General features: G+C 35.7%; 15 protein-coding genes across 15 annotated transcripts; 10 read left to right on the top strand and 5 right to left on the bottom strand.

Annotated features, from left to right (window-relative positions):
• The first annotated feature begins 2 nt into the window (after positions 1-2).
• WALSEDRAFT_60174 (DUF803-domain-containing protein) lies at positions 3-1,382 on the top strand. Its single transcript, XM_006957857.1, has 4 exons — positions 3-46; positions 95-127; positions 174-302; positions 351-1,382. The coding sequence occupies exons 1-4, from the start codon at positions 28-30 to the stop codon at positions 1,313-1,315; spliced, it is 1,146 nt and encodes a 381-aa protein (XP_006957919.1). The 5' UTR covers positions 3-27; the 3' UTR covers positions 1,316-1,382.
• Positions 1,383-1,390: 8 nt separating this feature from the next.
• On the top strand, positions 1,391-3,141 carry WALSEDRAFT_60173 (hypothetical protein; the record flags this gene model as incomplete). The annotated part of the gene is made up of 7 exons (XM_006957856.1): positions 1,391-1,494; positions 1,542-1,569; positions 1,614-1,651; positions 1,698-1,724; positions 1,772-1,793; positions 1,843-1,921; positions 1,969-3,141. Coding segments are annotated over 7 exons (1,408 nt in total), but the record flags the coding sequence as incomplete, so codon positions are not given.
• An 892-nt stretch (positions 3,142-4,033) lies between these two features.
• On the bottom strand, positions 4,034-4,461 carry WALSEDRAFT_68586 (U6 snRNA-associated Sm-like protein LSm6; the record flags this gene model as incomplete). The annotated part of the gene is made up of 4 exons (XM_006957855.1): positions 4,034-4,091; positions 4,136-4,146; positions 4,194-4,381; positions 4,429-4,461. 4 exons carry the CDS (start codon positions 4,459-4,461, stop codon positions 4,060-4,062), a joined length of 264 nt encoding a protein of 87 aa, XP_006957917.1. The 3' UTR covers positions 4,034-4,059.
• A 148-nt stretch (positions 4,462-4,609) lies between these two features.
• On the top strand, positions 4,610-6,717 carry WALSEDRAFT_37628 (hypothetical protein). Its single transcript, XM_006957854.1, has 5 exons — positions 4,610-4,626; positions 4,677-4,797; positions 4,848-5,534; positions 5,582-6,498; positions 6,546-6,717. The coding sequence occupies exons 1-5, from the start codon at positions 4,624-4,626 to the stop codon at positions 6,675-6,677; spliced, it is 1,860 nt and encodes a 619-aa protein (XP_006957916.1). The 5' UTR covers positions 4,610-4,623; the 3' UTR covers positions 6,678-6,717.
• Positions 6,718-6,780: 63 nt separating this feature from the next.
• On the top strand, positions 6,781-9,118 carry WALSEDRAFT_60172 (cobW-domain-containing protein). The gene is made up of 6 exons (XM_006957853.1): positions 6,781-7,259; positions 7,304-7,345; positions 7,394-7,453; positions 7,550-7,634; positions 7,690-8,285; positions 8,340-9,118. Exons 1-6 carry the CDS (start codon positions 7,084-7,086, stop codon positions 9,067-9,069), a joined length of 1,689 nt encoding a protein of 562 aa, XP_006957915.1. The 5' UTR covers positions 6,781-7,083; the 3' UTR covers positions 9,070-9,118.
• A 408-nt stretch (positions 9,119-9,526) lies between these two features.
• Positions 9,527-11,216, bottom strand: WALSEDRAFT_37622 (hypothetical protein; the record flags this gene model as incomplete). Its single annotated transcript, XM_006957852.1, has 2 exons — positions 9,527-10,154; positions 10,204-11,216. The coding sequence occupies 2 exons, from the start codon at positions 11,214-11,216 to the stop codon at positions 9,875-9,877; spliced, it is 1,293 nt and encodes a 430-aa protein (XP_006957914.1). The 3' UTR covers positions 9,527-9,874.
• A 1,013-nt stretch (positions 11,217-12,229) lies between these two features.
• Positions 12,230-14,265, bottom strand: WALSEDRAFT_37620 (hypothetical protein). Its single transcript, XM_006957850.1, has 3 exons — positions 14,219-14,265; positions 13,759-14,167; positions 12,230-13,709 (listed from the first exon to the last, which is right to left on the bottom strand). The coding sequence occupies exons 1-3, from the start codon at positions 14,256-14,258 to the stop codon at positions 13,316-13,318; spliced, it is 843 nt and encodes a 280-aa protein (XP_006957912.1). The 5' UTR covers positions 14,259-14,265; the 3' UTR covers positions 12,230-13,315.
• Positions 12,267-14,254, top strand: WALSEDRAFT_32260 (hypothetical protein). The gene is made up of 3 exons (XM_006957851.1): positions 12,267-13,709; positions 13,759-14,167; positions 14,219-14,254. The coding sequence occupies exon 1, from the start codon at positions 12,381-12,383 to the stop codon at positions 13,284-13,286; it is 906 nt and encodes a 301-aa protein (XP_006957913.1). The 5' UTR covers positions 12,267-12,380; the 3' UTR covers positions 13,287-13,709; positions 13,759-14,167; positions 14,219-14,254.
• An 11-nt stretch (positions 14,266-14,276) lies between the features above and the next one.
• WALSEDRAFT_68580 (hypothetical protein) lies at positions 14,277-16,909 on the top strand (the record flags this gene model as incomplete). Its single annotated transcript, XM_006957849.1, has 3 exons — positions 14,277-14,423; positions 14,476-15,096; positions 15,141-16,909. 3 exons carry the CDS (start codon positions 14,277-14,279, stop codon positions 15,885-15,887), a joined length of 1,515 nt encoding a protein of 504 aa, XP_006957911.1. The 3' UTR covers positions 15,888-16,909.
• On the bottom strand, positions 14,472-17,588 carry WALSEDRAFT_68579 (glutamate biosynthesis-related protein). The gene is made up of 4 exons (XM_006957848.1): positions 17,027-17,588; positions 16,963-16,983; positions 15,134-16,908; positions 14,472-15,089 (listed from the first exon to the last, which is right to left on the bottom strand). The coding sequence occupies exons 1-3, from the start codon at positions 17,028-17,030 to the stop codon at positions 16,025-16,027; spliced, it is 909 nt and encodes a 302-aa protein (XP_006957910.1). The 5' UTR covers positions 17,031-17,588; the 3' UTR covers positions 14,472-15,089; positions 15,134-16,024.
• On the top strand, positions 16,933-19,103 carry WALSEDRAFT_60169 (UDP-galactose transporter). The gene is made up of 8 exons (XM_006957846.1): positions 16,933-17,586; positions 17,638-17,696; positions 17,745-17,889; positions 17,939-17,997; positions 18,050-18,103; positions 18,152-18,388; positions 18,438-18,675; positions 18,723-19,103. Exons 1-6 carry the CDS (start codon positions 17,065-17,067, stop codon positions 18,300-18,302), a joined length of 990 nt encoding a protein of 329 aa, XP_006957908.1. The 5' UTR covers positions 16,933-17,064; the 3' UTR covers positions 18,303-18,388; positions 18,438-18,675; positions 18,723-19,103.
• WALSEDRAFT_32259 (nascent polypeptide-associated complex, alpha subunit) lies at positions 18,360-19,093 on the top strand. The gene is made up of 3 exons (XM_006957847.1): positions 18,360-18,388; positions 18,438-18,675; positions 18,723-19,093. The coding sequence occupies exons 2-3, from the start codon at positions 18,442-18,444 to the stop codon at positions 19,038-19,040; spliced, it is 552 nt and encodes a 183-aa protein (XP_006957909.1). The 5' UTR covers positions 18,360-18,388; positions 18,438-18,441; the 3' UTR covers positions 19,041-19,093.
• A 53-nt stretch (positions 19,104-19,156) lies between the features above and the next one.
• On the top strand, positions 19,157-20,618 carry WALSEDRAFT_60168 (Septin). The gene is made up of 4 exons (XM_006957845.1): positions 19,157-19,250; positions 19,340-19,401; positions 19,450-19,559; positions 19,606-20,618. Exons 1-4 carry the CDS (start codon positions 19,184-19,186, stop codon positions 20,516-20,518), a joined length of 1,152 nt encoding a protein of 383 aa, XP_006957907.1. The 5' UTR covers positions 19,157-19,183; the 3' UTR covers positions 20,519-20,618.
• Positions 20,619-21,540: 922 nt separating this feature from the next.
• WALSEDRAFT_68575 (hypothetical protein) lies at positions 21,541-24,222 on the top strand (the record flags this gene model as incomplete). The annotated part of the gene is made up of 3 exons (XM_006957844.1): positions 21,541-21,548; positions 21,594-23,205; positions 23,256-24,222. The coding sequence occupies 3 exons, from the start codon at positions 21,541-21,543 to the stop codon at positions 24,189-24,191; spliced, it is 2,556 nt and encodes an 851-aa protein (XP_006957906.1). The 3' UTR covers positions 24,192-24,222.
• A 276-nt stretch (positions 24,223-24,498) lies between these two features.
• WALSEDRAFT_68574 (hypothetical protein) lies at positions 24,499-26,463 on the bottom strand (the record flags this gene model as incomplete). The annotated part of the gene is made up of 1 exon (XM_006957843.1): positions 24,499-26,463. The coding sequence occupies one exon, from the start codon at positions 26,461-26,463 to the stop codon at positions 24,499-24,501; it is 1,965 nt and encodes a 654-aa protein (XP_006957905.1).
• Positions 26,464-26,981: the final 518 nt, after the last annotated feature.

Below are 26,981 nucleotides of genomic sequence, written 5' to 3'. Positions count from 1 at the left end.
GAACGTCGACTATCAAGAGCATAAACTATGGAAGACAGGTGGATAGGTAGATTTTATAACTAGCTCCTAGACACTTTTCTTATCTATTTAATAGGTTTATTGTTGGCTATCTCGTCGAGCGTTGCTAGTGAGTCTATATATAGGCGTCATCGACTATTACTCAATATATACAGTCGGCATGAGCTTTATTATCACTAAAAAGGGTCTACAAGATTCTAGTAACAAAGCAGGCGATAACTATTCAGCCTCAGATAAACTACTTTATCTTAAGAACCCGATTTGGTGGGCAGGTATGGCTACAAGTGCGTATACTCTGCTATATGGTTAGTCAATTCTCATATCACCTACAGTGGTCGTTGGAGAAGTAGCAAACTTCGCTGCTTACACTTTCGCACCTCCGGTGCTGATCACCCCATTAGGTGCTTTATCTGTCATCTTCGGCGCTATCTTAGCTTCATTCTTATTACACGAAAGGCTGGGACCTATCGGTAGAGTTGGCTGCGGTTTATGCGTCGTTGGTAGCTTAGTTATCGTCATACACGCGCCAGAGGATAAAGAAGTGGAGTCTGTGAATGATATACTAAACTATGCGATTCAATTACCATTTATTATATACGTCGCTATAGTTGTCATCTTTTCAGCTGTTATGATCTACAAATTCGTACCAAAGTATGGTAAAAAGACACCATTAGTTTACATTTCAATCTGTTCGATGGTAGGATCAATATCAGTTATGTCAATCAAAGGTTTCGGTGTAGCTTTGAAGCTCACATTAGCTGGAAACAATCAATTGACGCACGCCAGTACCTATATATTTGGTATAGTCGTCGTTGTATGTATTATAATACAAATGAACTACTTCAACAAAGCATTGGATACATTCTCAACTAATGTTGTCAATCCAATTTACTATGTTATGTTCTCAACGGCTACAATAATCGCATCATTCATCTTGTTCCAAGGATTTTATGAAACACCAACGAGGGATATCGTATCAGTCATTGCAGGTTTTTTGACTATATTTGCTGGTGTTTATTTACTCAATAAATCACGACAAATTGACGAAGATGCCTTAGCTAGTAAGCAAGCGATGCGTGGAACAGATCCACGTCATTCAATATCAGGGAGGTTATCATCAGCTGGCGCTGGTGGAACGATGTTAGACCCACCGTATGAGAGAGAAAGAGATTACGAACAATTTGAGTTACCAACCCACGAAACACAGGCATTAAACACGCTCCCAGAGAGAGACGAAAGCGACGATGGGATGGAAGACTATACGCAGAAATACGACGTTGAACAAGGTAAATACTAGAGTAAAATAAATAAAGGGATATTTCAATCTGTTTTGTAACTTTATAGTCCATATCGCTTCTTAATAATTAACTATAATGTCATCTGCTGAGGAACATACGAACTTGCACGCTACAGAGAATGTAGCAGAAGCTGGAGACGAGGGGAAGTTTAAAACGCTAACAAATATCCTAAAGAAATGTCAGTCCTCGCTTGATTCCCCGCTAATAAGCTGATCCACAGTCCAGGTATGTCAGTGAAAGATATCGCCAATATGTTAGTCTAGCTCTATTAGATAGCACTCTCACTAAGATATTCAGTCGCCTATCTCTCCCTGCTAGTCTGCTTTACCCAGCAGGTGCGTCATCACTGCGTAATGATTAAGTTGTCTGACAGTTCCTAAGGAAATTTAGAGTACTGGAACTACATAGGTAGGATACACATCACTAAGATCTACATGCAGGCTGACATTACATAGGACGTGCAGATACACTCGTCGAGTAGGTTCCCCTGACTCCTAAATCACTCCATCGTGCTTAGACAATACAGTATCAACCAACACGATGATCCTTTAGATAGAATGCTCGCCGCCTCTAGATTCTGCTTCGCTAAAGACCTCAGATTCGTCGTATGTACCCAGTAACGCTAATGTTATCATCTCTAATCTTAAAACAGCGTGGTGGCATCGTGAAACCATACAATTCAGTTATGGGGGAACACTTCCGTTGTTCCTGGCCAGCTACAGTCCCTGAGCTAAATGAGAAGGGTGAATTTATACCTACGTCAGACTTGGTCAACGACTATGATGATGCTTCTGGTGCTTCTTCACGTACAACAACTCCAGCACCCCAAGGCCCTGGCGTAGCCGCACAGGATGGCAAAAATGTACATGCGGTCTCAAGAGATTTGAGAACTGTCGCTGCACTCAACAATCGTCGCTCAAAAGGCAAAGTTAGCTTCCTTACCGAACAAATTTCCCATCACCCACCAGTATCTGCTTATTGGTACTCTGCGCCGGATTGTCAGACCGAGATTTACGGTGTTGATCAAGTAAGCGCCAAGATTTCTGGGACATCAATCAAAGTTCAACCTGGAGAGCGTAACAAAGGCTTGTTTGTTAATCTCAAAGATCGTCAAGAGGAATATCATATCTCTCATCCAACAGCACTTGTTTCTGGTATATTAAGAGGCTTGTCAAGTATCTACGCAGTCATATGCGATTCAAGTGTGATAGAAGTTAATGGCCCTAACGTTGGAGATAACCCACTTCGATTGATTATAGAATATAAAGAAGAATCATGGATTGGTAAACCACGGTTCTTGGTTGAAGGTGTTATTTATCATGCAACAACTGAAGAATCAAGAACATGGACAAAGGTGAAGCAAGTTCCAAGGGATCAAGTTCTAGCTACACTTGAAGGCACATGGCGCACTAAAATTTACTACAAAAAGGCAGGTGAAGATGAGCAAAAGTTATTGATCGACCTTGAAAATCTAGATCTCACGCCGAAATATGTTAGAGATCTCGATAAGCAAGATGATCTTGAATCAAGGAAAGTATGGGAACCAGTCACGAGAGCCATCCTGGAGAAAGATTACACCGAAGCAACCAAAGCGAAGCAAGTAATTGAACAGCATCAAAGAGATTTAGCCAATGAACGTAAACGTACTAATGCAGCTTACCAATCGTGCTATTTTGAACTGGATACGCCTGATGGTAAACCAATTCTTACCGAGAACGGTAAGAGAGCTCTAGAATCTGAGCTATTAGCGGACTTTGAATAAATATTATTTAGATTATATAAACTGACAATAATTTTGTTGATATTTTTATGAAATTTTTACGGTTCTCTCATCTATTTTGTTCTCAGCCTTTACAATTTGTTTTGGGCTGAATACTGTGAGATTTATAATATGTTTTGCAATAACCCAAACTTGGACAATGAAATTATATTGCTTGGTCATTCTATTTCTGAGCGTTACTGTTCTGGGTGAGATATCATTGAATAGACTGAGCAATCTTAGCACATGTACGCCAATATCAATTGATTGGATTAATGGTAATTCAGATGCACCACTAGTAAGTATCACTATAGCCTAAGTTTAGTAAGAAATAACATTTAAATTAGTCTATCGGCTTGTATAGATCCAACAGTAACCATTTAGAGTACTATACAGAGATAATAAAAGCGTATGACGCTAGAGCCAATCAATTCCTTTGGGTACCTTCAAAACATATTATCAGAGACCTTAAGAGGTGAGTTCATTGCATCACCAAGAGAAACCTAAACTAAGGTCTCAAAATAGAAAGATCTTCGTCTTGAAATTCGTCCAAGATGGCGAACAAGATGTTTACTCTAATCAATTCAGATTTGAGAGATGTAGAAGTAATAATGGTCATAAAAATCACGCTGCTGTAATTGCAGGAAGTATACTTGGTGCTCTCGTCGGCCTTGCTGTACTCTCTATAGTCGGAATGATAGTCGTACGCCGTCGTAAGGCCTTAGAAAAATGGAGAATGAATAAGGATGTTGAGCTGAGAGTGATGACACGACCTTCAAGCAGTTGTGTACCAAGTATACCACCAGTGGCTCATTATAACCGTAGTGCCGCTACGTCTTTCAATTCAACTAGTGCCCCTCCACCATATTCTGCAATATATGAAGACTTCAATGATGATGCAAGGACGGTACAGAACCAGCCTGCAAAAATACGTCGTAAACCCGTACCAAGTGTTTAATAAAGCTACTTTTGTGTATTAATAAATTACAAAGCCTCTGCGGCCGATATATATAGTACTGTAGTAATGTTAGAAATAGTCATAAATGAGGGATATACTGACCATTATTTCCTCTATAATAATCTTAAATTTGTAAATCAAAGAGTATGTTCAACCTTACCTAATGAATGCTTCACCATATGTGCTAGTAATTGGAGAACCAGCGATACCAGAAGATTCCCTTACGTCAGTAATAACCAGATTCATGTAACCATCTAAGCATTGCAAGATACCGGTGTATAATAAACCAGAATTGAGTTTAACGACGACACTCTTCCCAACGATTGCCTTTAAGAAAGCAGAAGGTGACTAGAGAGTGTAAGTAATGCTAGCCATAAATTTTGTTGCATTCTTACGCCTTTTGTATCGCTCTGTACAACTGACGACATTCCGTAGATGAAAGTTGGTAAATGAGATGTAATTCTATCAAATAATATAAAGTCTACTATTAATTTAACAACGTATTAACTATTATTGTATAATTATACATGAATACACAAAAAACGCGTCTTCGCGCTTTTATCTCAACCGTCAGGACGTTGAAGTAAATTATGGTAAATATAAGAAATATAAGCTAAAATATATAATACTAACATTTTATTAGTTTTATTCCGATGTTATCCTCTCAAAGAGAGGTCCTCTTGCTCGTATTTGGATTGCTGCACATATAGAAAAGAAACTATCAAAGAAGGAAGCGATAAACACAGATATTGGTGAATCAGTTGGTTAGATTTATTACTTTACGCCTTTATACGCCTATTTACGCGCTTTTTAGATGTTATTCTCAACCCGGAAGCTGTAGAACCTATGGCACTCAGAATGTCTGGACAATTATTGCTCGGTATCACGCGTATTCACTCTCGTAAAGCAAAATATTTACTCGAGGACGTAAATGACGCGCTCACAAGTCTTCGTAAAGCCTTCATTCCAGGTATCGGCACAATCGACTTATCCGAACAACAGTTGCTTGCACCAGAGAATGCTATCACTTTAGAAGAGGGACCCGCTATTGAAGATGGCGGTCTCGATTTAGAACAATTTCAAGCACCAATTTCATTCTCACTTGATCCACTTTTTGATATCAACAATATGAATATGTCTGTATCAGGTATCAGCTCAGGCGATTTCATGGGTGACTTGTCTATTGAAGCTGGTAGACGTGAAGGTAGCGTAGCTCGCTCGGACAGATTCTCTATTCTTGGTTCAGAGTTTAATGAACAAGGTAGAGCGGATAAAGGTAGACAAAGTGGTGCTACTGCAGGCGCAGTTGATGATTGGGGTATGCCAATTGATGCTGGTAGAGATGATTTCGGTGATTTTGGTATGGATGATGTTCCCCCTGCTGGCAGACAAGCTGATAACATGGAAATGGACTTGGGAGGTGCTTTCGATGGTGGACTCGATTTAGGTTTCAACTTAGATGAGCCACTTGTACCTGCCGCGCCATCTATTGGACGCGAATGTAGGTCATCTTACTTGATTTAAATACAAAGCTGACAAAATTTTAAGCTTCACCGCTCTCTAGTGCACCTCCAGCTGATTCTCAAATGGATATGGATGACTCCACTCGCAATGCCGTGGAGCAAGAAGCTCAAAGACAAGCAAAGAGAGGTGGTGGTAGAAAGAGACATATCGTTGACTCCCGCATAGAATTGGGTCGTAGGGGTGCTTCACAAAGCCAACAACGAGCAGAAGAAGATATCTCAAAGATATTGCAAGATGAAACATACTTGCAACCATCCCGTGCTTATCAAGAGCGTTTGGATATTCTTCAAGACCCTTTGAATCACTTTATCAATGTGAATGCAAGTCAAGGCAAACAAATGATTAGAGTTGCACCACCAAATATTTTGAATGAGACACTCAACTCACTTTATGATGTTCCAGTAGGTTGTTTGAGAAAACAAAGAGATGAGGATGAAGATGGACCATCTAAGCGCTTAAGAGAGGATGCGGAAACTGGTAGACATGAATCGATCCCATTTGATGATGACGGCTGGAACCTTGCAGGAATAGATGTTGGACCTGCAGATACGAGTGCATGGGAAGGTGGTGATCAAAACGAGGATACTTTCCAATTAGATGACGGCCAGGGAGTATTCGATAAAGATGTTATGAATGAACCCTTGATGAATGACGAATGGGCTAGTCTTCCAACCGGTTCTGTTAGCGGACGTAGCGAGAGTAGAGCGCCATCTAGGATGTCTACTCCAAGCTTAGATACGCCTTCTGCCTCGCAATACGAAGCTAAGGAAGGTGAAGCACCTATTGCAATGTTCGGAAGAAAGCAAACCAAGCAAGATGCTAAACAGTTAACAAAGGATGGTTATTCTAGGACTACCGTGAAAGCTAAAGAATTTTTAAAAGCTAGATTAACAGATAATCAACCCGAATCCCATGTTAGTTTCAATGAGATTTCCAACAAAGTGCGTATAAATAGTAACAACACAATAATAACTAATAATATCTATAGGCTAATAAAAGAGCAGCATCTTCATTCTTTTTCGAGATGCTTGTTTTGGGAACACGTCAACAAGTTAATCTCAACCAAGAAAGCCCATTCTCTGATATCAAAATTGGAGCCAAAGACAAGTTATTAGTATAATGTCTCAGATTGTAAAGAGTTTCTTCTGTATTGTAAATTTTAATGGAAATGTATAATTTGTTTAATGAAGTGTTCCTCACGTAAATTGACGACGTATAAGGGGAATACGAGTACCGTCGCAGTCTGCGATGTTATGTCATCTTTCGGCTCGTGAGGTTGGCAGAGCGAATGAAATTGCAAGTATAACAAATTTAACATAGATAAATTCCTGAAAATTCAAGCATTTTATTCGTTACTTATACTTTAGAGCTTGTTATATATCAAAAAGTTTAATTGGAACCCAGAAGGTACACAAAACTGTGGTGTCTAACTTTGTGTACTTGAGCAGTCGGCGAATGATATTTGAGGAATTTGTGGTGGACATTCACAGTCTTCTAGCAGAACGTTCAACTGTCTTCTCAACATCATGTCAGCAACTCAAGTAATTACTAAGAAACCAAGAACAGAGCAGAACATAAAGCTGAACAAGGTTCAAGATGATAGGTTACCAGTTACATTATTGTCTGGTTTCTTAGGTAGTGGAAAGACTACACTCCTCGAACGTATTCTCAAATCTAAAGACCATGGATTGCGTTGTGCAATGTAGGTACTAACGTCTCAGTGGAACCTCCTAACATCTTTCATAGTATAGTCAATGATATGTCTAGCTTGAACATTGATGCCGCTACGTGAGTTTGACTGAAAAAAGCTATGCAACTCTAATAAGTACACAAAAGGGTTGAGAACCACAAGCTTACAAAGGCTGGTGAGAAAATGGTTCAAATGCAGAACGGATGGTAAGTGTGATTCATGCCCTAAAATTTTCATTCTCAGACATTCTTTCAGGTGGGTTTATTAATTAGGATTAATTCTGGTTACTTACAGATCTGCAGTATATGCTGCACATTACGTGAAGACCTTTTGGAACAAATTGCTTTGCTTACTGAAGAGAAAGTATTCGACTACCTATTGATTGAGGTAAGAACGCCCAGCACTTCAACTCAGAAATAAATTCCTAACTTGTCAAAATTAGTCAACAGGTATATCTGAACCAATGCAAGTTGCAGAAACATTCAGTTTCGAATTCTTAGAGGAAGCAGTAAAAATTGAAGAATCATTAGCTGAAAATTCAACCAAAGACAAAGCAACACAATCAAAAATGGCCAATATCCTTGCAAAAGGTGGATTGCCAAAAGTTGCACGTTTAGACACAACTGTAACTGTAGTTGATGCACTAAACGTACTGAATGACTTCAACACCACGGACTTTATAACGGATAGACCACAAGAAGTTGGCCAAGGAGAGTTAGACGAAAGTGATGAGCGCAATGTCACTGATTTATTAGTTGACCAAATTGAGTTTGCGGACGTCATTCTCGTTAACAAATGCGATTTAGCAACAAAAGAAGTAGTCACAAAGGTCACAACTCTCATCAAAACTTTAAATCCAAGAGCTGATGTTATACCGACTACCAAGTGTGACACTGATTTAAGTAAAATTTTGAACACTCACAAATTTGATTTCGAAGCTGCCGTTACTGGAGCAGGATGGCTTCAATCACTAAGAGAAATGCTTCCTATTGAAGTTAAAAGTGCCGATGGTACTGTTCAAAGACATGCTCCTAAACCGTAAGTGCAAATTTTAGCAAAACAAAGACTAGGATGTTGACAATGAGCATAAAGGGAAACAGAAGAATACGGAATTAGCAACTTTGTTTATAAAAGACGTAGACCATTCCATCCGCTCAGATTATGGTTGCTCATAAGCAAGTATTGGGTTATAATTCAAGATTCACTTGAAGAAGGAGAAGAAGGAGAAGACGATGATGAAGAAGAGGGCATGGAAGATGACAAAAACGAGGACGCCAATGAAGAAGAAGAAGTTAATACAACAGAACAACCACAGTTAGACCCAGCTGCCAGATTGAGAGATAAAAAGGCAAGTATCTTTGCACCTTTATTCCGTGCAAAGGGTTTCATTTGGCTCCCTGGAAGAGAACAAATGGGTGAAATAAGTCAAGCTGGTGTAATGATGACAGTTGGTGGTGGTAATCCTTGGTTTGTTAGTACTCCTGAATCAGAATGGGATGTAGACGGTTTAGCCGTGAAAGCGATCAAAGCAGACTTTGTTGGTAAATATGGTGATAGAAGGCAAGAAATTGTTTTCATTGGTGGTGGTGAAAAACGAATGAATCAAGAAGCTATTGAAGCTGAATTTGACAAGTGCTTGTTGACAGACGAAGAAATGAAAGACTACGATGAAGCTATGCAAATACCATACGAAGATGATAAATACGAAAGATTGCAAGAGCTCTTTGAAGATGGTTTCGAAGAATGGGGCTTCCCAGGTGAGGAGGAAGAAGACGAAGAAGAGGGCCATTCACATGGTCATACGCATAATCATAAACACTAAAAAGTAAATTCCAATTTTTTTTTAATTTATGTCTATTTTTTATTTTCGCGACTATAACTGCAATTTTCGCGTTGTCTTCCTTCTTCCATAACCAAAGTGCAGAAAACGACTTGATCTACCAAATTATAGTTTAATTCAATGTCTATCATTTGATTGATTGATTTGTAGTTCTGCACTTTGGTTTGCGCCATGGTAATGTGAGTTTTTAATTTCAATCCGCTGTCAAATTTGATGATGAAACGCCCACCCATTTACGGGCTGCTAATCGCGGGTGAACAATAAATGTACCTACGCAAATGCACCACCAACTGATATATCAAATTTGATAGTGGATTGTTGCTTATAGAAATAGAACTGACCAGAGTTATAGTGTGAGTTAGCTTTGCAAAGGAGAACGAGTAATATTAGGATGATCAAGTAAATCAGTTCTGCTTCTGTAATACAGCTGAAGATATCCATTTACCAAAAGACACTTTCTATTTCTGATACTTATAACTCATTCTCCTTTTTTTAAGGAAACAATTACTAACAGTCTCCTAGATAATTATACTTTGTTATTTATTACACTAGCTCAGTTTATTTATAATTGCCTTTTTTCAAAATGATGACACCAAAGTTATTATCCATTCTCAGATATAGCTGCAACTTGGCATTTTAGACAGGAGTTTCGTTTGCTTGATTTATTAGTTGCGTTCTGCGATTGATTTATTTAAGTAGAGGTTATCTTCATACTAGAATTACGCCATTTTGCAATGCTATGATGTAAACTGGCTTTACTGAAAGAATAAGGCATTTTGTATATTACTTAATCATACAATAGATCTTTTTGAATTTCTTGATGCTTTTTGTTGAATAATTTATTTGCTTCCTCACCCCAGATTGAAGGACCGTCGCATCCATTTTGATAATGAATCTCTGAGTCTTTGTATTCCATTGCAGCAAGGTTTGATAAAGACAGTGGTTTTGTGCCATCCCATCTGACTATCGCTGGCCTAGAAAGAGTATTGTGAGGTGGAATTATACTCTTTGAGTTGTATATCTCATCCAAAATATAACCAATTTCATGAACATCAAGGTTTATTGGCCTAAACGAAGTTTCAGGAATCTATATCTGCTTTTTAGTAATAGACTCACTCATGTGAACCAAAGTTATTAGGTTTGCCTTCTTTTTTGTGGAAATCTCTGTATACTTTGTCGTATAATCTTGGTCTATTCTTCACTGGGAGCGGTGCATAGTCTTTTCTACCTGCCAAACTCAGTAATATATGGGTGGATGCAGCTAAGCCAAACATTGCTGGTATTGGGCCTAAAACAGGTAACAACCTTACTCTGAAATCATCCATTGCGGACAATTCATTAACTTTACCCTTTTCAAACTCCTCCTGTGGTAGAGGGAGCAACTTCACATCTGAAGGCTTTTCTGTTGAGTAAACTACGGGTATACCATGTCCATAATGTTTTAACTTTCTTCTTATAGATCTAGCTAATGGGTCTTCGAAGGTGTTAGACATGTCTGCAATTTGGATCCTTGAAGGGTCTTGTTTAGCGCCTGCACCTGCACAAGAGATAACCTTAAGGTTTAACTCCTTGCAACGTTTGAGAAGTGCCACCTTTGTTGGTATATGGTCTATGGCATCTATAATGTAATCAGGATTGCCACTAAGAAGAGCATCTCCCTGTTCTCCAGGTGACCATAATTGGTTTATAGCTTCAACTTTGGACCAAGGGGAAACGGAAAGGATGAAATTTTTAACTGAGTCAACCTTTGAAATACCGACGTCTTTCAAGGTAGCAGTTGCATGTCTATTAAGGCTGGATAGAGTGACTTGATCAAAGTCTACTAAACGCAAGTTGCTCACACCGGATCTAGATAACATAAGAGAAGACCAACTTCCAACACCACCAAGACCGATGACAACGATGAAGGAGTCACGTATAGACTGCATACCACTTTCACCTAAAAAGGAATAATTTCTACTTAATTGCTCTTTAATCAGTTCTTCATTGTGATTTAATGTTTTAGGATGAGAAGACTTTTTAGATTGTTTGTTGATAGGCTTTTTATTATTTAAATAAAATTTATAACTAAATATTGAAATAAATGAAGTTAGAATTATTAAATAACAATCTTTTTTATTAACAACCATAACGATTATGGATTATGATGATATTTTTGATACAAATTTAATTTTAGATCAAGTGGAAATAAATAAAAAATCTAATAAATTATTACATGAAAGTCTAAGCAATTTATTAGAAGATATAAAAGTTTTTGATAGCGATAAATTATTCCATTACCCAATCAATAAGAATAAGTATAAGGATTATTACAAGTTAATTAAATATCCAATGAATTTAACAACAATACAATCAAAGCTAGAAAAGTACTTAAATTTGGACGATTTTTTATTCGATTTAAATCTAATTATAAACAACGCAATGACGTTTAACCCTCCAAATAACTTTTATCATTTAAAAGCAGTCGAATTGAGAGATTTTATAGACAATTTAGTTAAAACTGAACTAAACAAATATAACATTATCAATGACACGAAACAACCTTCTTTACCTATAGCATGGGGTGTTTACTCTGAAGATGAGCAATCCGAAGAATCTGAAGAGGAACCTATTGAAGAAGATCCTCCTAATGTCAACCCACCCGTTGATTACAGACCGAAAGTGTTCAATTCAAACGCCTTCTTAAATCATCTGAAAATTTTCTCGGAAACAAATCCTATTTTACCTTTAAATACACCCACTATTTATTCCAAAAGATCAAGGTTTCAGAAAAAACGTCTAACGAGGAAAGAGCAAGAACTTCTAGAGAAAGAACCCTACTTGAAAAATGCTGATGGTTCAGTAAATGCCAATGAATGTAAGTAGCTCTCTTATTCTCTTATTTAAATATCATATTTTAACATTACCACTTATTAGTAGACACACCTTGGTCAATTATACCCACAAAATGGCAATTTAACACACCTTTCTTACAGCCAATCTGCAAACCACCTAATGAGGATTCTTTCAGACCTCTTTACTTACCTTCTCTACCCGGATTCTATTTTAAGTATGCAACAAACAATCCGCAGAAACAGTCTCAACAACAACAGCAACAACAACAGCCACAATCTCAACAACCATCTCAGCAACCATCTACTCAACAAACACCTGATCAAATAAACGATGGCGCAAGACAAGCGACAGTACTAGATTATGGTGCTTTCCAACATGTTCCCTCTATTCTTTGTGGTCACAATGAAAACTTTATCAAGACCGCATATCATGTTGAAGGTGACGCAATGATACACGCCATGTCGAAAAGAATAAACGAAGAATTTAGTCATAAAATCTCTAATTACTTGAACGATAAATTAGGTCACGTTAAACCTGACTCATATAATGGTAATTGGGAGGTCTTTTATAGAAATTATCTACACGATCAAATTCAAAATTCTAAGGAATTCATCGATGATATTTTTTTTGGTGGTGTTCAAGGTAAAGCTTACTTGAATAGTATATTAAACTACATTCAAGAAATTATCAATGAAAGTAATCTTTCTCCTGATGATCCACGTTCACAATTATTAATTCAACGTTTGAAGACCAATTACTTTGAACAAATTTCTGATCATTATACCCTTCTTGAAGATATTCAACAAAGTTTTGAAACTGGTAACCTCGACAACCTTCAACCATCATTCGATTATTATGATAAAACAAGGATCGCACAAATTAGAAATTTAGCTTTCAAGGCATACTTAAGGTCGTCCTCTGCAAAGGTTGATTGTCGCAAACTACTCTTTGACGAGAATGTCAAAGATTTGAGTAAATCTGATTATAGAGAAATCCATGACAGACCAGAAACCGATCCAGCTGGGGTTTTAGATTATATCAAATCCATGGCCGAGAAAATCAATCAAGATGCACTTAAGAAATCATCATCACAACCAAATGAATATGATGATGGACTTAAAATGGAAGTAGATGATAGCTATAGCGATAATGAGAATCAAAAGGATATATTCAAGGTTGTCGCGCCACCAATACCCAAACCTGCATCAACTAAGCGTTCAAAGAGAGCAAGTAGATCATCAACAGTAAAGAAACAACAAGTTCAACAAATGCACGTTGATGAATCACCCCAGAACGAATTTGCTAGAATATCTTTGTTAAAAGTTGCACTCAAGCTTCCCTCAAATCATTTATCATCAATATAAACTGCAATGCATTGTATTTATTTTTAGACTCATAGTTTAGCATAAGATTTATTAAACTCCTGAACTATACTATCTGTCGATTCAATTGCCCATTTTGCACCAATATCTGATGCTAACCAACCATAGTTTTCTTGGCCAGCTTTTTCTAAACCGAATGCATGACTTAAAAGTTGAGAATTAACCCCACCTTGGGCCCTTAAACATGCAATAGCTATGAGGCTGGTTTCGACTCTCCCAACTGGGTTGTCCTTTGTTGGTGCTGCCAATAAAGCTGAATAATGGTGATCTAAGATGTAGTTAGCCATATCAGGATGATTGGAGTTGAGTATGTCAATCAGCTTGTCATGAAAAGGATCGTAAATTGAGTCCCATAATTCGCGTCCGTTGTTTCTAAAGTCTTCGAGATTGTTTGAATTTAGTTGTCTATGAGAAAATTAGATATGAACAAAATGAAACAATTGATAAACTTCACCTAGAAGGAAGTTGTGGTATATTATCCTTTATAATCTGAGGTGTAGCTTCACGTAAGGCGGATAGACAATTTATTGCCTTGGCTACACCGTTTAAAGTGATGGTTTTCAATGTAGATTCACGCATTACTTGTGTCAAATGAACAGCTTTCTTTAAATCAACTTCATTTTGTAAATCATAAGATGAAATGTAATGCTCGTAAAGTTTACTTAGACCAATTGGACTATTTAGCGTCTCGATGGCTGCTGTCAGAAGTACTACTGGTGCGTATCTTCGGGATTGATCGAAAGTATAACCAATTGGCGGCTTTGAAACCTTTTCAATTAAATTTGAAAAATCATTAGGAGGTTTTAGTTGTCTCCTATGATCCGTATCTTTGATTAATGACTTTGTATATTGAGATAATGAACCTTTAATTAAAGTTTATTAACTTATTGAATAAATGAAATATTTATTCTCACGATTTTTATTGTTTATTCCTCTTAAAATAAATGCACTCATACGTCCGTCAATGACAATATGAAACTAAATATCAAATTAACGGCATTTTTAACGACCGTTGTTTTTGTTCAAATATATTTATCTCCTTTCACAAAAGTTGAAGAATCTTTCAACATTCAAGCTATTCATGATCATTTGATATACACACCAAGAAATATTTCAAAGGTTTGTGAAATTAGACATACGATAATTATAATCTAATAAATCTGCTCAAAAGTATGACCACTTCGAATTCCCTGGTGTAGTTCCACGCACTTTTATCGGTAACTTATTATTATCCTTACCTTTACAATTCTTGAAGAATTATACCTCTTTATTCAATCTACAATATGCTAGTAGATTTTTATTGGGTTTTATCAATGTCATCACAACTCAATTAGTGTTTAATCAAGTTTCTGATGCTTTTAATCAAAATGCCGTCATTTGGATGACATTACTAACTGCTTCTCAATTCCATTTCACATTTTGGTGTTCAAGAGCTTTGCCTAATCTTTTTGCTCTACCTTTAGTGAATATTTCAACATTTTACTCCATAAGAGCCTCCATCGATCGCCAAAACAAAGGCAAATACGGCATTATATCTTTATCAACATTGACTATAGCAGCTGTCATCTTTAGACTAGAGTTAATTTTGTTAATCGCGCCGCTTAGCTTCCAACTCTGGTTTAATAAGTGTATTAGTTTAAAGAACATCATAGTTATTGGTGTCTTAAGTGCTTTAACAGCGTTGACAGCTACCATTTCAATTGATAGTTACTTTTGGGATCAGAGGTTCCTTTGGCCAGAATTCAATGCTTTCGTCTTTAACATTTTTCAAGACAAAGCGAAAGACTGGGGTGTAAGTTGACTTATTGTTATGTAGATATCTGACTTACAAAACAGGTATCACCTTGGAGAACCTACTTCCTAAATTACCTTCCAAAAATACTTCTAACAGCTTTACCTCTTTCCTACATAGCTATTCTTCCTAAAAGCGATATCTTACCAAATGAAACTGTCTCAACTTCTAAAGTCATCGTAGTAAAGGAGAATGATTCAAAAACCCAAGTGACAAAAGCGCCATTTCAGCCATTATCTTTACTATTCCCATCATTATTTTACATATTCATCCTTAGTTTCATCGGACATAAAGAATGGAGGTTTATAATTTATGTAATCCCCGTGTTTAACTCAATTGCAGGATTGGCGATGGCTAGATTATGGGATTTAAGAAACAGCAAAATTCTGACAACTAAATCACTTATGATTATTCCAATTTGCGCTCTATGTTTAAATCTCCTTATCACCAGTTTCATGACAGCGGTTAGCTCTAGAAACTACCCAGGTGGTTATGCTTTACAGGAATTTCATGAAATTGTTTCAAATGATCAACCATCTGCTGTTCATCTTGATACTTTAACAGCTATGACTGGTGCTACGCGATTTGGAGAATTATTTAGAAACAATGGCTGGACATATCTCAAAAATGAAGATCATATACCTTTAGAGGCCGAATGGAGAATAGCTGAGAATGTAGAAGCAGGTTGGAATGTTGTCAGACCTATAAAAGGACTCAGAAGTTTCAGACTAAAGAGTTTGGAAGTTGAAATTGGTGATGTATTATATATCCAACAACGTATTTCTCAATAGATTATTTTATTGTTTATAACTCCTGAATTATATTACTAAGCGCTGTTTGATTAATTCAGAATGGAAATTTCTTAAATAACGATACATCCCACTAAAACGCAAACCAAGGTTGTAAATTTAGAAAATGACAAAGACATCTATTTAAAGTAATCCGGCAAAATGAAAGATAAGGTGTTTTTAGCTTCCTGTGTAAATCTCTCCTTTGGTGTGATGATGCTATATTGCATTGATCCTTGTTCCGTTAAAATTCCTTCCTTGAGGAGAGCTTCATGTACGTGTTGTAAGACATTTTGAACGACATGTTTTGAATTCGTTGCATTAGTTGTCAGAGTTTTGATAACTTCAGCAACAGTAACTGGTTCCTCATTAATTCTCCAAGCATCGTAATCAGTTGATGTACAGATTAAGGAATAACTTAATTCAGCTTCCCTTGCTAATTTAGCCTCAGGAAGTACGGACATGTTAATAATGTCACCTCCTAATTGTTGGTACATTCTAGATTCAGCTCTTGTAGAGAATTGAGGACCTTCCATACAAACGACGGTTTTATCGGATTGATCTGTTGATGTATGTAAATCAACGTTATCTGGTAAGACTTCTTTGATCAAAGGAGCGATAAAGTTTGATAAAGATGGTGAGAAAGGTTCACCAAACATTGCGTGAGTTACAACACCTTGACCAGGACCGAAGAAAGTGTGTTGTCTAATTGATTTTGTACGATCAATAATTTGATTTGGTATGACGAAATCACCTGGTTTGATTTCTTCTCTAAGAGAACCAACGGCAGAGAAAGCTACGATAGCTTTAACACCGATATGTTTTAAGGCGGCGATATTAGCTTGTGAGTTTACTTCCGAAGGCGTTAAGCTGTGATGAATACCATGACGTGCGATAAATGCGATTTGAACATTTGAAGGTAAATTCAAGATCATAACTTTTGATGAAGGTTTACCCCATGGTGTTGTAACATCAATATCTTCAACATGTGTTAAATTGTCTAATTTATAGAAGCCACTACCGCCTAAATTAAAGGAATAAAAAAAAAGGTTAACAAGAATAAAAAGAACAAACTAACCGATTACACCAATTAAAGGAGCTTTTGAATGTTAATTAAAAAATTACTTTTCTAAATAACTCACTCATAGTTCAGGTTAAAGTGGTGCAAGCAACTGAGAAAATGAATAAAATATCAATAAATGGACCACTATTATCCATAATTAGTTACTGTTTCGCATCAATTTCAATGACGATTATAAACAAGTATATCGTCTCTGGTGAACATTTCAATATGAACCTTCTGTTATTATCAATACAATCAATAGTTTGTATATTGACAGTTTACATTTTAAAGTTATCAGGTTTCATAAATTATAAAGATTTCAATCTAGTTGATATAAAGAATTGGTTCCCAGTCAGCTTCTCACTCGTTTTAGTTATTTATACAGGTTCAAAAGCTTTACAATTCTTATCAATACCTATTTATACTATTTTTAAGAATCTAACAATCATCTTGATTGCTTATGGTGAATTATTATGGTTCAATAACAAGATTACGAGATTAACTTCATTCGCGTTCTTATTAATGGTTTTATCATCAGTAGTAGCTGCTTATGATGACTTTGATCTGAATGATCTGTTTAATAAATCAATGATCGGTTACTTCTGGATGGCTTTGAATTGCTTATCATCAGCAGCTTACGTGAGTTATTTCTTCACGGAAACTGACACAGTAATTAATAAACTATGAAAGGTTTTGTTAATGAGGAAAAGAATTAAGCTTACAGGTTTCAAAGATTGGGATTCAATGGCGTTCGTTTTACTATTCGTTCTTTTTTGTTACGCTAACAAGCTTCATAGTTTCAACAATGCTCTCTCTATACCCTTATTGATCGTTTCTTCATTAATAATTGAAGATTGGTCATTTGATTCCCTCGAGAAAAATTTCCCTCCATCAAATAGATATTTGTTGTTATCGACAATAGCATTCTCAGGTGCAGCTGCCGTTAGTTCAACTTATTCGAAGTGAGGGCGCCTTAATAACAGTACGACAGGTTGGAATTAGTTATACGACAGCCTGGTGCGTTCGTACGACCTCATCAACGACATATTCGTAAGTTTTCAACGTCTATAGTTAGCTATAAGAAAACTAATCAGAAATCTAGTATGGTCGGTGCATTAAACAAGTTACCCGTTGCGGCATCAGGTTTGATATTCTTGTGAGTAACTGAAACACAATGAGAAAGAAATTAATTTATTATAAACAGCAATGATCCAGCTACAGTAAAATCAGTGTCTGCGATTATATTAGGTTTCATCGCAGGAATAATTTACGCAATAGCCAAACAAAAGCAATCAAAGTCAAACATAGAAAGTAAAGAAAGTATTATACCATTGAATATTAAACAACAGAAATAGATTTGCATTTTTATAGAAAAAATAAATTTTTTAGCTTGAAAATTATACCCAGCTGTCGTTCTTCCTTTCAGTTAAAGTATAAAAACGTAAGTAGAATAAAATAAGAAAAAAGGAAAAAGTTAATGAAGGATAAAGTAAGATGTCTATCGAAGAAATCCAAGAAAACGTAGAAAACCTCAACTTCAGTGAAGCAGGTCCTTCAAACGCTGGCACCCAAAGTCGTGCAGAGAAGAAGGCCAGACAAGCGCTCCAAGGACTTGGATTAAAGAAGGTTCAAGGTGTCACCAGAGTTGTACTTAGACGCCCACGTAATGTTATGCTCGTTGCTTCAAACCCAGAAGTACACACCGCACCAGGTTCAGGTATTCACATTGTGAGGAGAAGACAAGTAAAATGTAGATCCTTACTAACTAATCAAAGGTTTTCGGTGAATTCAAGGTCGAAGACCCAAGCCAAATTCAAGCAGCTTCACAATTAGCTGACCAAGAAGGACAAGAGAAGACAGAGTCTAAGAAGCCAGAGGAAATCATGGCTGAAATGGACAGCCAAGCCCAAAACATCTCAGAAGGAAAAGGAAAGGACGTTGAAGAAGAAGGTGAGGTTGATGAGACCGGCGTCGACGCCAAGGACATTGAGTTGGTTATCGCTCAAGTTGGCTGTTCACGTGCAAAGGCTGTCAAGGTTCTTAAAGAGAACAACGGTGATTTGATCAACGCTATTATGGCTGCATCAGAGTAAAATATATTTTGAATATACATTATATTTGCGAAATAGTCTATTTTAAATAAAAAATTTATTCACATTCCAAACTAATTTAAAGATGTTCATATCTCAGCTAAGTTGAAGAGGTCAGTGCTTTCCGCTCTTCGACCAACTTCATTATGGTACAAAGTATTTCAGAAGCAGAATCTATTGGTATACTTAATTTGCCAAACCAACGCCATAAGAGTGAGTTCTTTTCTATCTTTTTTACACTGAGACTAATCCATCCTAGTCGGTGAGTTGCCAGGTCATTCTTCATAAAAATGCTTACAAAGTAGTCGCAAAACGCGGTGGTCATTTCACTATCATGGTCGTTGGTGAATCTGGTTTAGGAAAAGTTTGTTTTGCCTCCCTTATGTCTTCTTTTATTAACCACACAACCCAGTCTACTTTGATCAACACACTCTTCTCCACTGAGCTCTCAGCTAAAAAGGATTACCGTCGCCGCCATGCTAAGCAACTCGATAAAACCACTGAAATCGAGATTATCAAAGCGTTAGTTTTGTCTTGAATTTTCACTTTAGCAACTTACACCCTTTAGTGAACTTGAAGAGAAGCAATTCAAGGTTAAACTTACCGTTATCGATACTCCTGGTTTCGGTGATTATGTTAACAACCGTGACAGCTGGTCTCCAATCATTGACTTCGTTGACGATCAACACGAATCTTACATGCGTCAAGAGCAGCAACCTAACCGTCAAGAAAAGTCAGACATGAGAGTACACGCTTGTTTATACTTTGTTAGACCAACTGGTCACACTCTTAAACCTTTAGATATCGAAATTATGAAGAGACTCGGTACACGCGTCAACTTAGTACCTGTTATCGCAAAAGCTGATACACTCACCCAATCTGACTTGCAATCATTTAAGAAGCGCATTTTAGAGGTTATCGAAGCCCAAGGCATCAAAATCTACAAGCCACCTGTTGAAAGCGACGATGAAGGCAACCAACAGCACGTTCAAGATCTTATTGATAGCTTACCTTTCTCTATAATTGGTTCCACTGAGGATGTTAAGAACTCTGAAGGAAAGTTGGTCAAGGGTAGACAATACTTGTGGGGTGTAGCTGAAGTTGAAAATGAACAACACTGCGATTTCAGAAAATTGAGACAATTGCTCATTAGAACTCACATGTTGGATCTTATAAATACTACTGAAGAAACTCACTATGAGTACTATAGACAATCTCAAATGGAAACAAGAAAATTCGGTGAACCAAAACCAAAGAAGCTCGACAATCCAAAATTCAAGGAAGAAGAGGAATCCCTTAGAAAGAGATTCACTGAACAAGTTAAGCTTGAAGAAGGTAGATTTAGACAATGGGAGCACCACTTGATGGCAGAGAGAGACAGATTGAACAAAGACCTTGAAACTTCACATGGTCAAATCAAATCACTTGAATCTGAATTAGATGCCATACAAATTGGTTACGGTCGTTCACAACGTCGTTAGGTTACCACGAAAAATACCCTATCTTTTATTCCAAATAATAAAGCAAACTAAATTTTTTTGTCCTTTACATTGTTTTCTATGAATTTAATAAAAATAATACATTACATTATTGTGATTTTCTGTATTTTACTTACATGGTTATATAGATAAAGTGGATCCGAAAATCAACACAAGTGATCGGTTAGAGTGTAACTAGATCAGGAGTCTATTAATACATCCTTATATGGCTAGACGCGCTCAAAATGGATATTTTATGATGTCACGATGATAAGAATAATCCGGGCATAGAATAGCCCGAGGTCTTGTTTCCAATAAAATAAGCTATCACAGCTATTCCATCACAAATCTCTAGAAACCATGTTCCATTGATTATAAAATTATTCAAATTAGGAAATTTAAAATTTACCCCACTCATTCCTGCGAGCCTCACTAAAATATTTAATCACCGGTTGAAATTCTTAATATGTCGCAGATAATGTCAAAACTGAAATCGGAAGTTTGTTAATATCCGTGGTATCATAGTCGCTTTATATTAAAACATAACGTTAATATATTAGACAATGAAAAGTTACATTTTTTTCGCAAGACATAGAGTACATAAATTGTATGTAATTCAAACTGTATTCTATTAGATTATATATTAGCGAGACCTTATGAATTATTCTAAGTTCATTCATTTTCCTGCGTAGAATCGCTTTATATTGGTGTTCTAGAAGTTACCTCATTGTAATGTGACACGATGACTGCATACATAATATGTTAATGCTGGCAATAACTAAAATACTATATGAACTTGCAAACAGCTATACTGTATTCCTAGGCCGTTTAATTTAACCATAATAGTCTTCAAAATATAACAAGTATTGCGTATAAGTAAGATAATTTAGTTGGTTTATTAAATAAATAAATAAATATACTGAGACACGTTTGTAATCTATAATTTTCCGCATATCTGTACATATTTGTACTTATTTGTACTTATTTGTAACCTAACACTCTTTCTTTTGTACAGTCACTCAGTCATGTCATAGTAGGTACAAATGCTAATATAAATTAAATATTTATATTCTATTAGTGTTCCATTGACACCGACGTCTATTCCATCACCCACAACATCCAGTCAGGAGCTCTATCAATGCGGTTTACAGTATCCACCCACGCCAAAGCATCAGAAGTCTAATTCTGATCAAGACTTATATCCACCTGCTGCTATTATCAATCAATTGTCTCCACCTACAATAAAATTACTTGGTATCCCGAACACTGGTGCAAAATCTAGAGTCGAGACCCAAATAAAAATAATTCTTCAGCTTGAAAACATTGAAAATGGTCCATGGGAATATTTGCGTTTGCCTTATGGCTCTGCTTCAAAGAAAAGATCAAAAAGAGGTGCACTCTTACCTAATGATGTACCTAGGCAAAATACCCTTTATCTGGAAACACGGGTGAAGTGCGCAACATCACCTAATTATTCAGTGTATGCTTGCACACCTTGTCGAGATCGTGAGAAGAAGCGTTCCCAAAGGAAACGTGAGGCAAGAAGACGACCAAGGCCAAAATCTGAAGATGAAGATGAGGATCCACTTCCAAATTCTGTACCTTCATCTGTAAGGGATCAATGGGAACGAAATAAGATAATCTTATTCAATTGTGGCGAATTAGTTACACTCAATACGGAATCTGTATTTGAAGGTGGCCAAGCGTTACCAACTGCTATATTGCCGACACGTATAACGTGTTACTGTAGACATCATCGTGAAAAGCTTGGTTTTATCATCGATTTTACTTTGAAACAGCATGATGGTAGCGTCGTTGCCTCAACAAGATCGCCCCCAATTTTGATTACAGATGACCATAAAAGTACGACAAGTAAATTATCTACAAATAATGATCCTTTATCATCAAAACCACGTAAAATCGCGAAATCAACCAGAGGTATTACAGAAGAAGATAATTTAATCCATTCTGATAGTAATGATAAGAAACCCTACGCAAGAAGTAATAGGAGGGAAAGGACTCCGTTACAATTTAATCACGTTAGTAGCTCTAGTCCATCTTTCATTTCACCTTCAGATTATTCTGCGAATAATTTAAATATGACGACACCTTCAACCACACCTAGTCCTCCAAAGAATCTGAAGGAATTATTACCAAACCAGAATATTACCCCGTTTAACCTCGGTAATCCTTTCGATGATGGTACACGTAAAATGGAAAATACGGACGATCTTGAAAAGTACCTTACGTCTACTTTATCTGTTAATTCACCACCGCAAATGAGTGAAAATCAGTCAGGATTGCAAATGAACTCTCAACTAGATTTATCGATGTTCGATTTGGAAGCTGATAAGTTTATTAGTAATTCATGGAATCTAGATGATACCAATGTAGATATGTCTTACAAAGAGGCAAAAATTTCAAGAGTTGTGCCATATGAAGGTCCAACAAGTGGTGGTATCGAGATTACAATCCTTGGAAAGAATTTTACCGATGGGTTGGTAGCTTATTTTGGAGAGAATCCAGCATCAAAAACTACTAGATGGGGTGAATCTACTTTGGTATGCTTGCTACCACCATCATTACAAGCAGGTCCTGTAGATGTCACATTGAAAGGTCCAAACTCGAGTAAAAATGCTATGTCTGAACAAGTTACTTTTACATACTTAGACCAATCAGATAAAGCTTTGGTGAGTAAAACCATATTTAATTATATCATTATCTTACATGAATATACTAGATGGAGTTAGCTTTGAAAGTTCTTGGTTATAATCTTACAGGAAAAGTTGAAGACGCTAAGAATGTGGCGATGAGAATCGTTGGAGCTGGAGATGAGGAAGAGCAGTTCAATAATTATCATAATATGAATTCTACAAATAATAACTATGATCTTGAAACTTTCACCCTTAACGCACTTAAATTACTTGATTACAATGATGGTGAAACATATACAAACATCGTGAATAATCAAAGACAGACGTTATTGCACTTATCATGTCAACTTTCTTTCGATAGACTTGCAACAATTTTAATAAGAAATGGGGCGGACTTGAATGCTAGAGATATTAATGGCTTAACCCCACTACACTTTGCACATATGTTCAAATCAGAAGATTGTGCTTCAGTTCTTTATGAAAATAGTGCAGATCCATCAATCGTTGATGCAACTGGTAAATTGCCAAAAGAAGTCGGAAATGTTAGATACTTTACCAAATTAATCAACCAAGATGGTGAAGATGCAGATGATGAAGTTGACTTCTCAAGCTCTGAGGAATCAATTGAGTCATTAAGTGAAAAGCCTATGATAAAGAAGCGCGATTCTATAATATTAAAATCACCTATTTCAAGCGAATCAAAAGGAGTGACAAAGAAAGAAAGAAAATTCCATGAGTGTGATCTTGATATACTTCCACCTAAAACAGATTTCATTCATGAAAAGACAGAATGGGGTTTCAATAAAGTTGAAGAAATAACTCAATTCCTTGATGAGATTGATTGGTCAACTAAGGCTAAACGGAGAGCTCAAAGTGTAGTTGAGGATGTACGCTTAATGCTATTTTGGGCACCAGTACTTATGTTATCTCTAATCTTCTCATTCATCTCTATAATACCGTTCATGAATAGGGTCGGAAATCAACTTGCACCTTTACTTGGACTTCAGGCAAACTCAGAGTAATGAATGTAGTTCGATTTTTTATTTGTAAAGTGTATACTTTTTACTTGTATATTAATGATCTTTGATATTTATTATAATTATTTAAGAAAGCGGATGAGTTAATTGAGAGAGAAGTGCAGGCACTGCTTGATTGTCATTTGAATCATCAAATAAAGGCACGATGGGTAGGTTAATGCAGTGATGTATGAAACATGTGTAAGTCATACAGATGTAGTATTTTCTCCATGATTATATCAAGATTTGGATCTCAAAATAATCTTAATAATGCAATATTGATCATAATAATACAGATGTCTATAATAATGACTTAATTGTTGTTTCTATTAAATTGTTCTAGGTTACTTGCCAATACGTTTAATGCAGATTTTGGAACGGTGATTTTCATATCATCTAGTATTTCTATGATATTATTGATACTTAATGGTAAATTGTTCAATCTATTAAATATATTGAACAATTTGACTTTATCATTTAAGTATGAGAATGTAGCAATGAAGGTGATCATATTGTGTGAATTTTCATCTGGTATCTTAAATTTTGATTGATCATCGATCAGACTTAAGAGTGATCTGTGATAATGATGATTGAATTTATCAAATAAATTATATTGATGTATTAGTTTCAATAAAATTGAATGCCTTTTTGAACTAGTGAGATAATTATATTTTGCCATTAAATTCAATAAAAAGCTGGTTTGATGTGGATTAACTCTCTTTTCTAAAGAATCATCTATTAAATCGAATAATAAAGACTTTGAAGGTCTATATTTATCAGATTTATCTAGATTAAGTAGTAAGTGATTAAAATTTTTGCCTATTTTTGAAAAATATCGAACGATAACTTGAGTAAAAGGTAAAATATCAATCTTTCTAGATTCTAAATCTACTAATAAGTTATCTATCAATTGGTAATCATTAGATTGAAAAGCGGCATTTAATAATGTACCATATGTTTCAGAACTTGGATTCAAACCACGCGATATTGCATGATTCAACAAATTCAAAGCTACTTTTGGTGAATCTTGTGATGCTAATAAAAGAACTACGTTTATATCTTTTATATCAGGTAGAATATTTCTAGATAACATATGTCTAAAAATTTCTAATGCCGCAGTTGGATTATTGAGATGTAAACAAATCCTAGCTAATGTAGTTAATTGAACATGGTTGAAATCGGAAGGTTTGGTGTTGTTCAAATGGTAATCGAAAACTAGATTAGCAAAGTTTATATTCTCAACTGATTGACTCTTGGTGAAAACTCTAACAATTGATGAGATCATCTTCGAATCTTTAAGAAAATTGAACTTCTTCTTATCAATTAAATGATTGAACAAAAGAGTAATAAGGTCTAATTGATTCAATTTGGTTAAATTGATGAGAATTTTAGAATTAACTTTAGAAGATAGAGATGAAAGTTGATCTTTTTCAAATAAATTCAATATGAAAGCCTTGTGTTTTGAAGTCTGATTTCCTTCTGTTAAATAGTTTGATAATTGAAGTAAAGCTTTTTCGTCTTCCAACTTATACTTATTGATCGAATATAAGTAGAGTTTGAGTAAATAAACATTGTCGTTGAGTTCAACAAGTTGCTGAAATAGTTTGTCAAAATTGAAACCAGTGAAGTCATTCTTTATAAGGTAATCAATCAAGTATCTCATTGATTGTTGATTCCCATCGAATGTAAACTTGTTAATTAAGTTGTCAATTAAACTTAACTTTAAAGTGTCATCGCTCAAGTTCTGCTTAAGTAATAAATTTAAGAAATCTATAGATAGTCTCCCTTTACCGAAGTTTATTGCAATCAAATGACAGTAAATTGATATAGATTTGTAAGTAAGTGAAATGTCGTTATTGGAGTTTAAATTCTTAAACAAATTGTATGCTAAATCCAAAGAAGGTTGATCATTTAAAGTTAATAGCCATTTTATCAATGAGAGGTTTATTTCTAGATTGTTGAATTCGTGATGTATATTTATTGGTATTGAAGGTAACTCAGACTTTATAGATAGAAAGTTATTCCTTATAAAGTTTAGCTTGAAATCCAAATTCTGGTTATCACTTTTTGAGATATAAAACAATGTGTACTTTATGAACTGGTTATCGACGTTGTCTTTAAAGGCTAAATTATGTAAGTCCCAGTAAATTGAAGGCTTTAGTTTATGATTCTTGTTTATTAGAATATCATTCAAAACTTTCTTTGATTCAATCGACCTCTGAGGATTTTTCAATTTCGATAGGTTATGGATTAGCTGATTATTAAATAAAAGCTTCATCCTAATAATTTTTTATTAATAAATTTAATAATAAAGTTTCAAACTCACTAGTTATTAGTTGTTTTATCAACAAAATGGGTAAAAGTGCGAAAGTGACGAAGAAACCACTAAACAAAAAGATAAAATCATCTAGTAATAATAATAATAATAATAGTTCAAATAGTAATAATAAACTTACATCATCATCATCCTCGACGAAGAATATCACAACTAATCCGTCGATCAGTCACTCTAAAAAGCGTAAAGATAGAATAATAAACTTACAAAACCAAGCAAAGGAAGCAAAAGAGAAAGGTAACTACGTTTTAGACAATAAGGATTACTTGAAGTTATATGAATGATTGATATCGATTTATAAATATATATATATATACACATTGTAGACGCATAAATTTGTTTTTATTTGACTAGTCATTTTATATCTATCCAACTAGTTCCGATTATCATTTACTAAACCATCTTTGGAGTTGCCTGCGCGATTGAGTTTTCAACTCTTGACCTCCTACATCCTAATTGGG

The sequence above is a fragment of the Wallemia mellicola genome (genome assembly GCF_000263375.1).
Source record: "Wallemia mellicola CBS 633.66 unplaced genomic scaffold WALSEscaffold_7, whole genome shotgun sequence".
Lineage (NCBI taxonomy): Eukaryota > Fungi > Basidiomycota > Wallemiomycetes > Wallemiales > Wallemiaceae > Wallemia > Wallemia mellicola.
This window is presented reverse-complemented; position numbering and strand designations above follow the sequence as displayed.

What these genes read in the sequence shown, in the direction of transcription:
- WALSEDRAFT_60174 (XM_006957857.1), top strand. An exon ending in TATCTCGTCGAGCGTTGCTA is followed by an intron (nt 128 to 173) that starts GTGAGTCTATAT and finishes CAATATATACAG; the next exon opens with TCGGCATGAGCTTTATTATC. An exon ending in GTGGGCAGGTATGGCTACAA is followed by an intron (nt 303 to 350) that starts GTGCGTATACTC and finishes TATCACCTACAG; the next exon opens with TGGTCGTTGGAGAAGTAGCA.
- WALSEDRAFT_37628 (XM_006957854.1), top strand. An exon ending in AGATATTGGTGAATCAGTTG is followed by an intron (nt 4,798 to 4,847) that starts GTTAGATTTATT and finishes CGCGCTTTTTAG; the next exon opens with ATGTTATTCTCAACCCGGAA. An exon ending in TCAATGAGATTTCCAACAAA is followed by an intron (nt 6,499 to 6,545) that starts GTGCGTATAAAT and finishes TAATATCTATAG; the next exon opens with GCTAATAAAAGAGCAGCATC.
- WALSEDRAFT_60172 (XM_006957853.1), top strand. Translation starts at nt 7,084, where the DNA reads ATGTCAGCAACTCAAGTAATTACTAAGAAACCAAGAACAGAGCAGAAC. An exon ending in CATGGATTGCGTTGTGCAAT is followed by an intron (nt 7,260 to 7,303) that starts GTAGGTACTAAC and finishes CATCTTTCATAG; the next exon opens with TATAGTCAATGATATGTCTA. An exon ending in CAAAGACATGCTCCTAAACC is followed by an intron (nt 8,286 to 8,339) that starts GTAAGTGCAAAT and finishes ATGAGCATAAAG; the next exon opens with GGAAACAGAAGAATACGGAA.
- WALSEDRAFT_32260 (XM_006957851.1), top strand. Translation starts at nt 12,381, where the DNA reads ATGTCGAAAAGAATAAACGAAGAATTTAGTCATAAAATCTCTAATTAC.
- WALSEDRAFT_37620 (XM_006957850.1), bottom strand. Translation starts at nt 14,258, where the DNA reads ATGAGTGCATTTATTTTAAGAGGAATAAACAATAAAAATC. An exon ending in AGGAATAAACAATAAAAATC is followed by an intron (nt 14,168 to 14,218) that starts GTGAGAATAAAT and finishes CTTTAATTAAAG; the next exon opens with GTTCATTATCTCAATATACA. An exon ending in ATACCACAACTTCCTTCTAG is followed by an intron (nt 13,710 to 13,758) that starts GTGAAGTTTATC and finishes ATTTTCTCATAG; the next exon opens with ACAACTAAATTCAAACAATC.
- WALSEDRAFT_68579 (XM_006957848.1), bottom strand. An exon ending in TCCTTTAATTGGTGTAATCG is followed by an intron (nt 16,909 to 16,962) that starts GTTAGTTTGTTC and finishes CCTTTAATTTAG; the next exon opens with GCGGTAGTGGCTTCTATAAA.
- WALSEDRAFT_60169 (XM_006957846.1), top strand. Translation starts at nt 17,065, where the DNA reads ATGAATAAAATATCAATAAATGGACCACTATTATCCATAATTAGTTAC. An exon ending in GCTTATCATCAGCAGCTTAC is followed by an intron (nt 17,587 to 17,637) that starts GTGAGTTATTTC and finishes AAACTATGAAAG; the next exon opens with GTTTTGTTAATGAGGAAAAG. An exon ending in GCATCAGGTTTGATATTCTT is followed by an intron (nt 18,104 to 18,151) that starts GTGAGTAACTGA and finishes TATTATAAACAG; the next exon opens with CAATGATCCAGCTACAGTAA.
- WALSEDRAFT_32259 (XM_006957847.1), top strand. Translation starts at nt 18,442, where the DNA reads ATGTCTATCGAAGAAATCCAAGAAAACGTAGAAAACCTCAACTTCAGT. An exon ending in CAGGTTCAGGTATTCACATT is followed by an intron (nt 18,676 to 18,722) that starts GTGAGGAGAAGA and finishes AACTAATCAAAG; the next exon opens with GTTTTCGGTGAATTCAAGGT.
- WALSEDRAFT_60168 (XM_006957845.1), top strand. Translation starts at nt 19,184, where the DNA reads ATGGTACAAAGTATTTCAGAAGCAGAATCTATTGGTATACTTAATTTG. An exon ending in GTGAATCTGGTTTAGGAAAA is followed by an intron (nt 19,402 to 19,449) that starts GTTTGTTTTGCC and finishes CACACAACCCAG; the next exon opens with TCTACTTTGATCAACACACT. An exon ending in GAAATCGAGATTATCAAAGC is followed by an intron (nt 19,560 to 19,605) that starts GTTAGTTTTGTC and finishes TACACCCTTTAG; the next exon opens with TGAACTTGAAGAGAAGCAAT.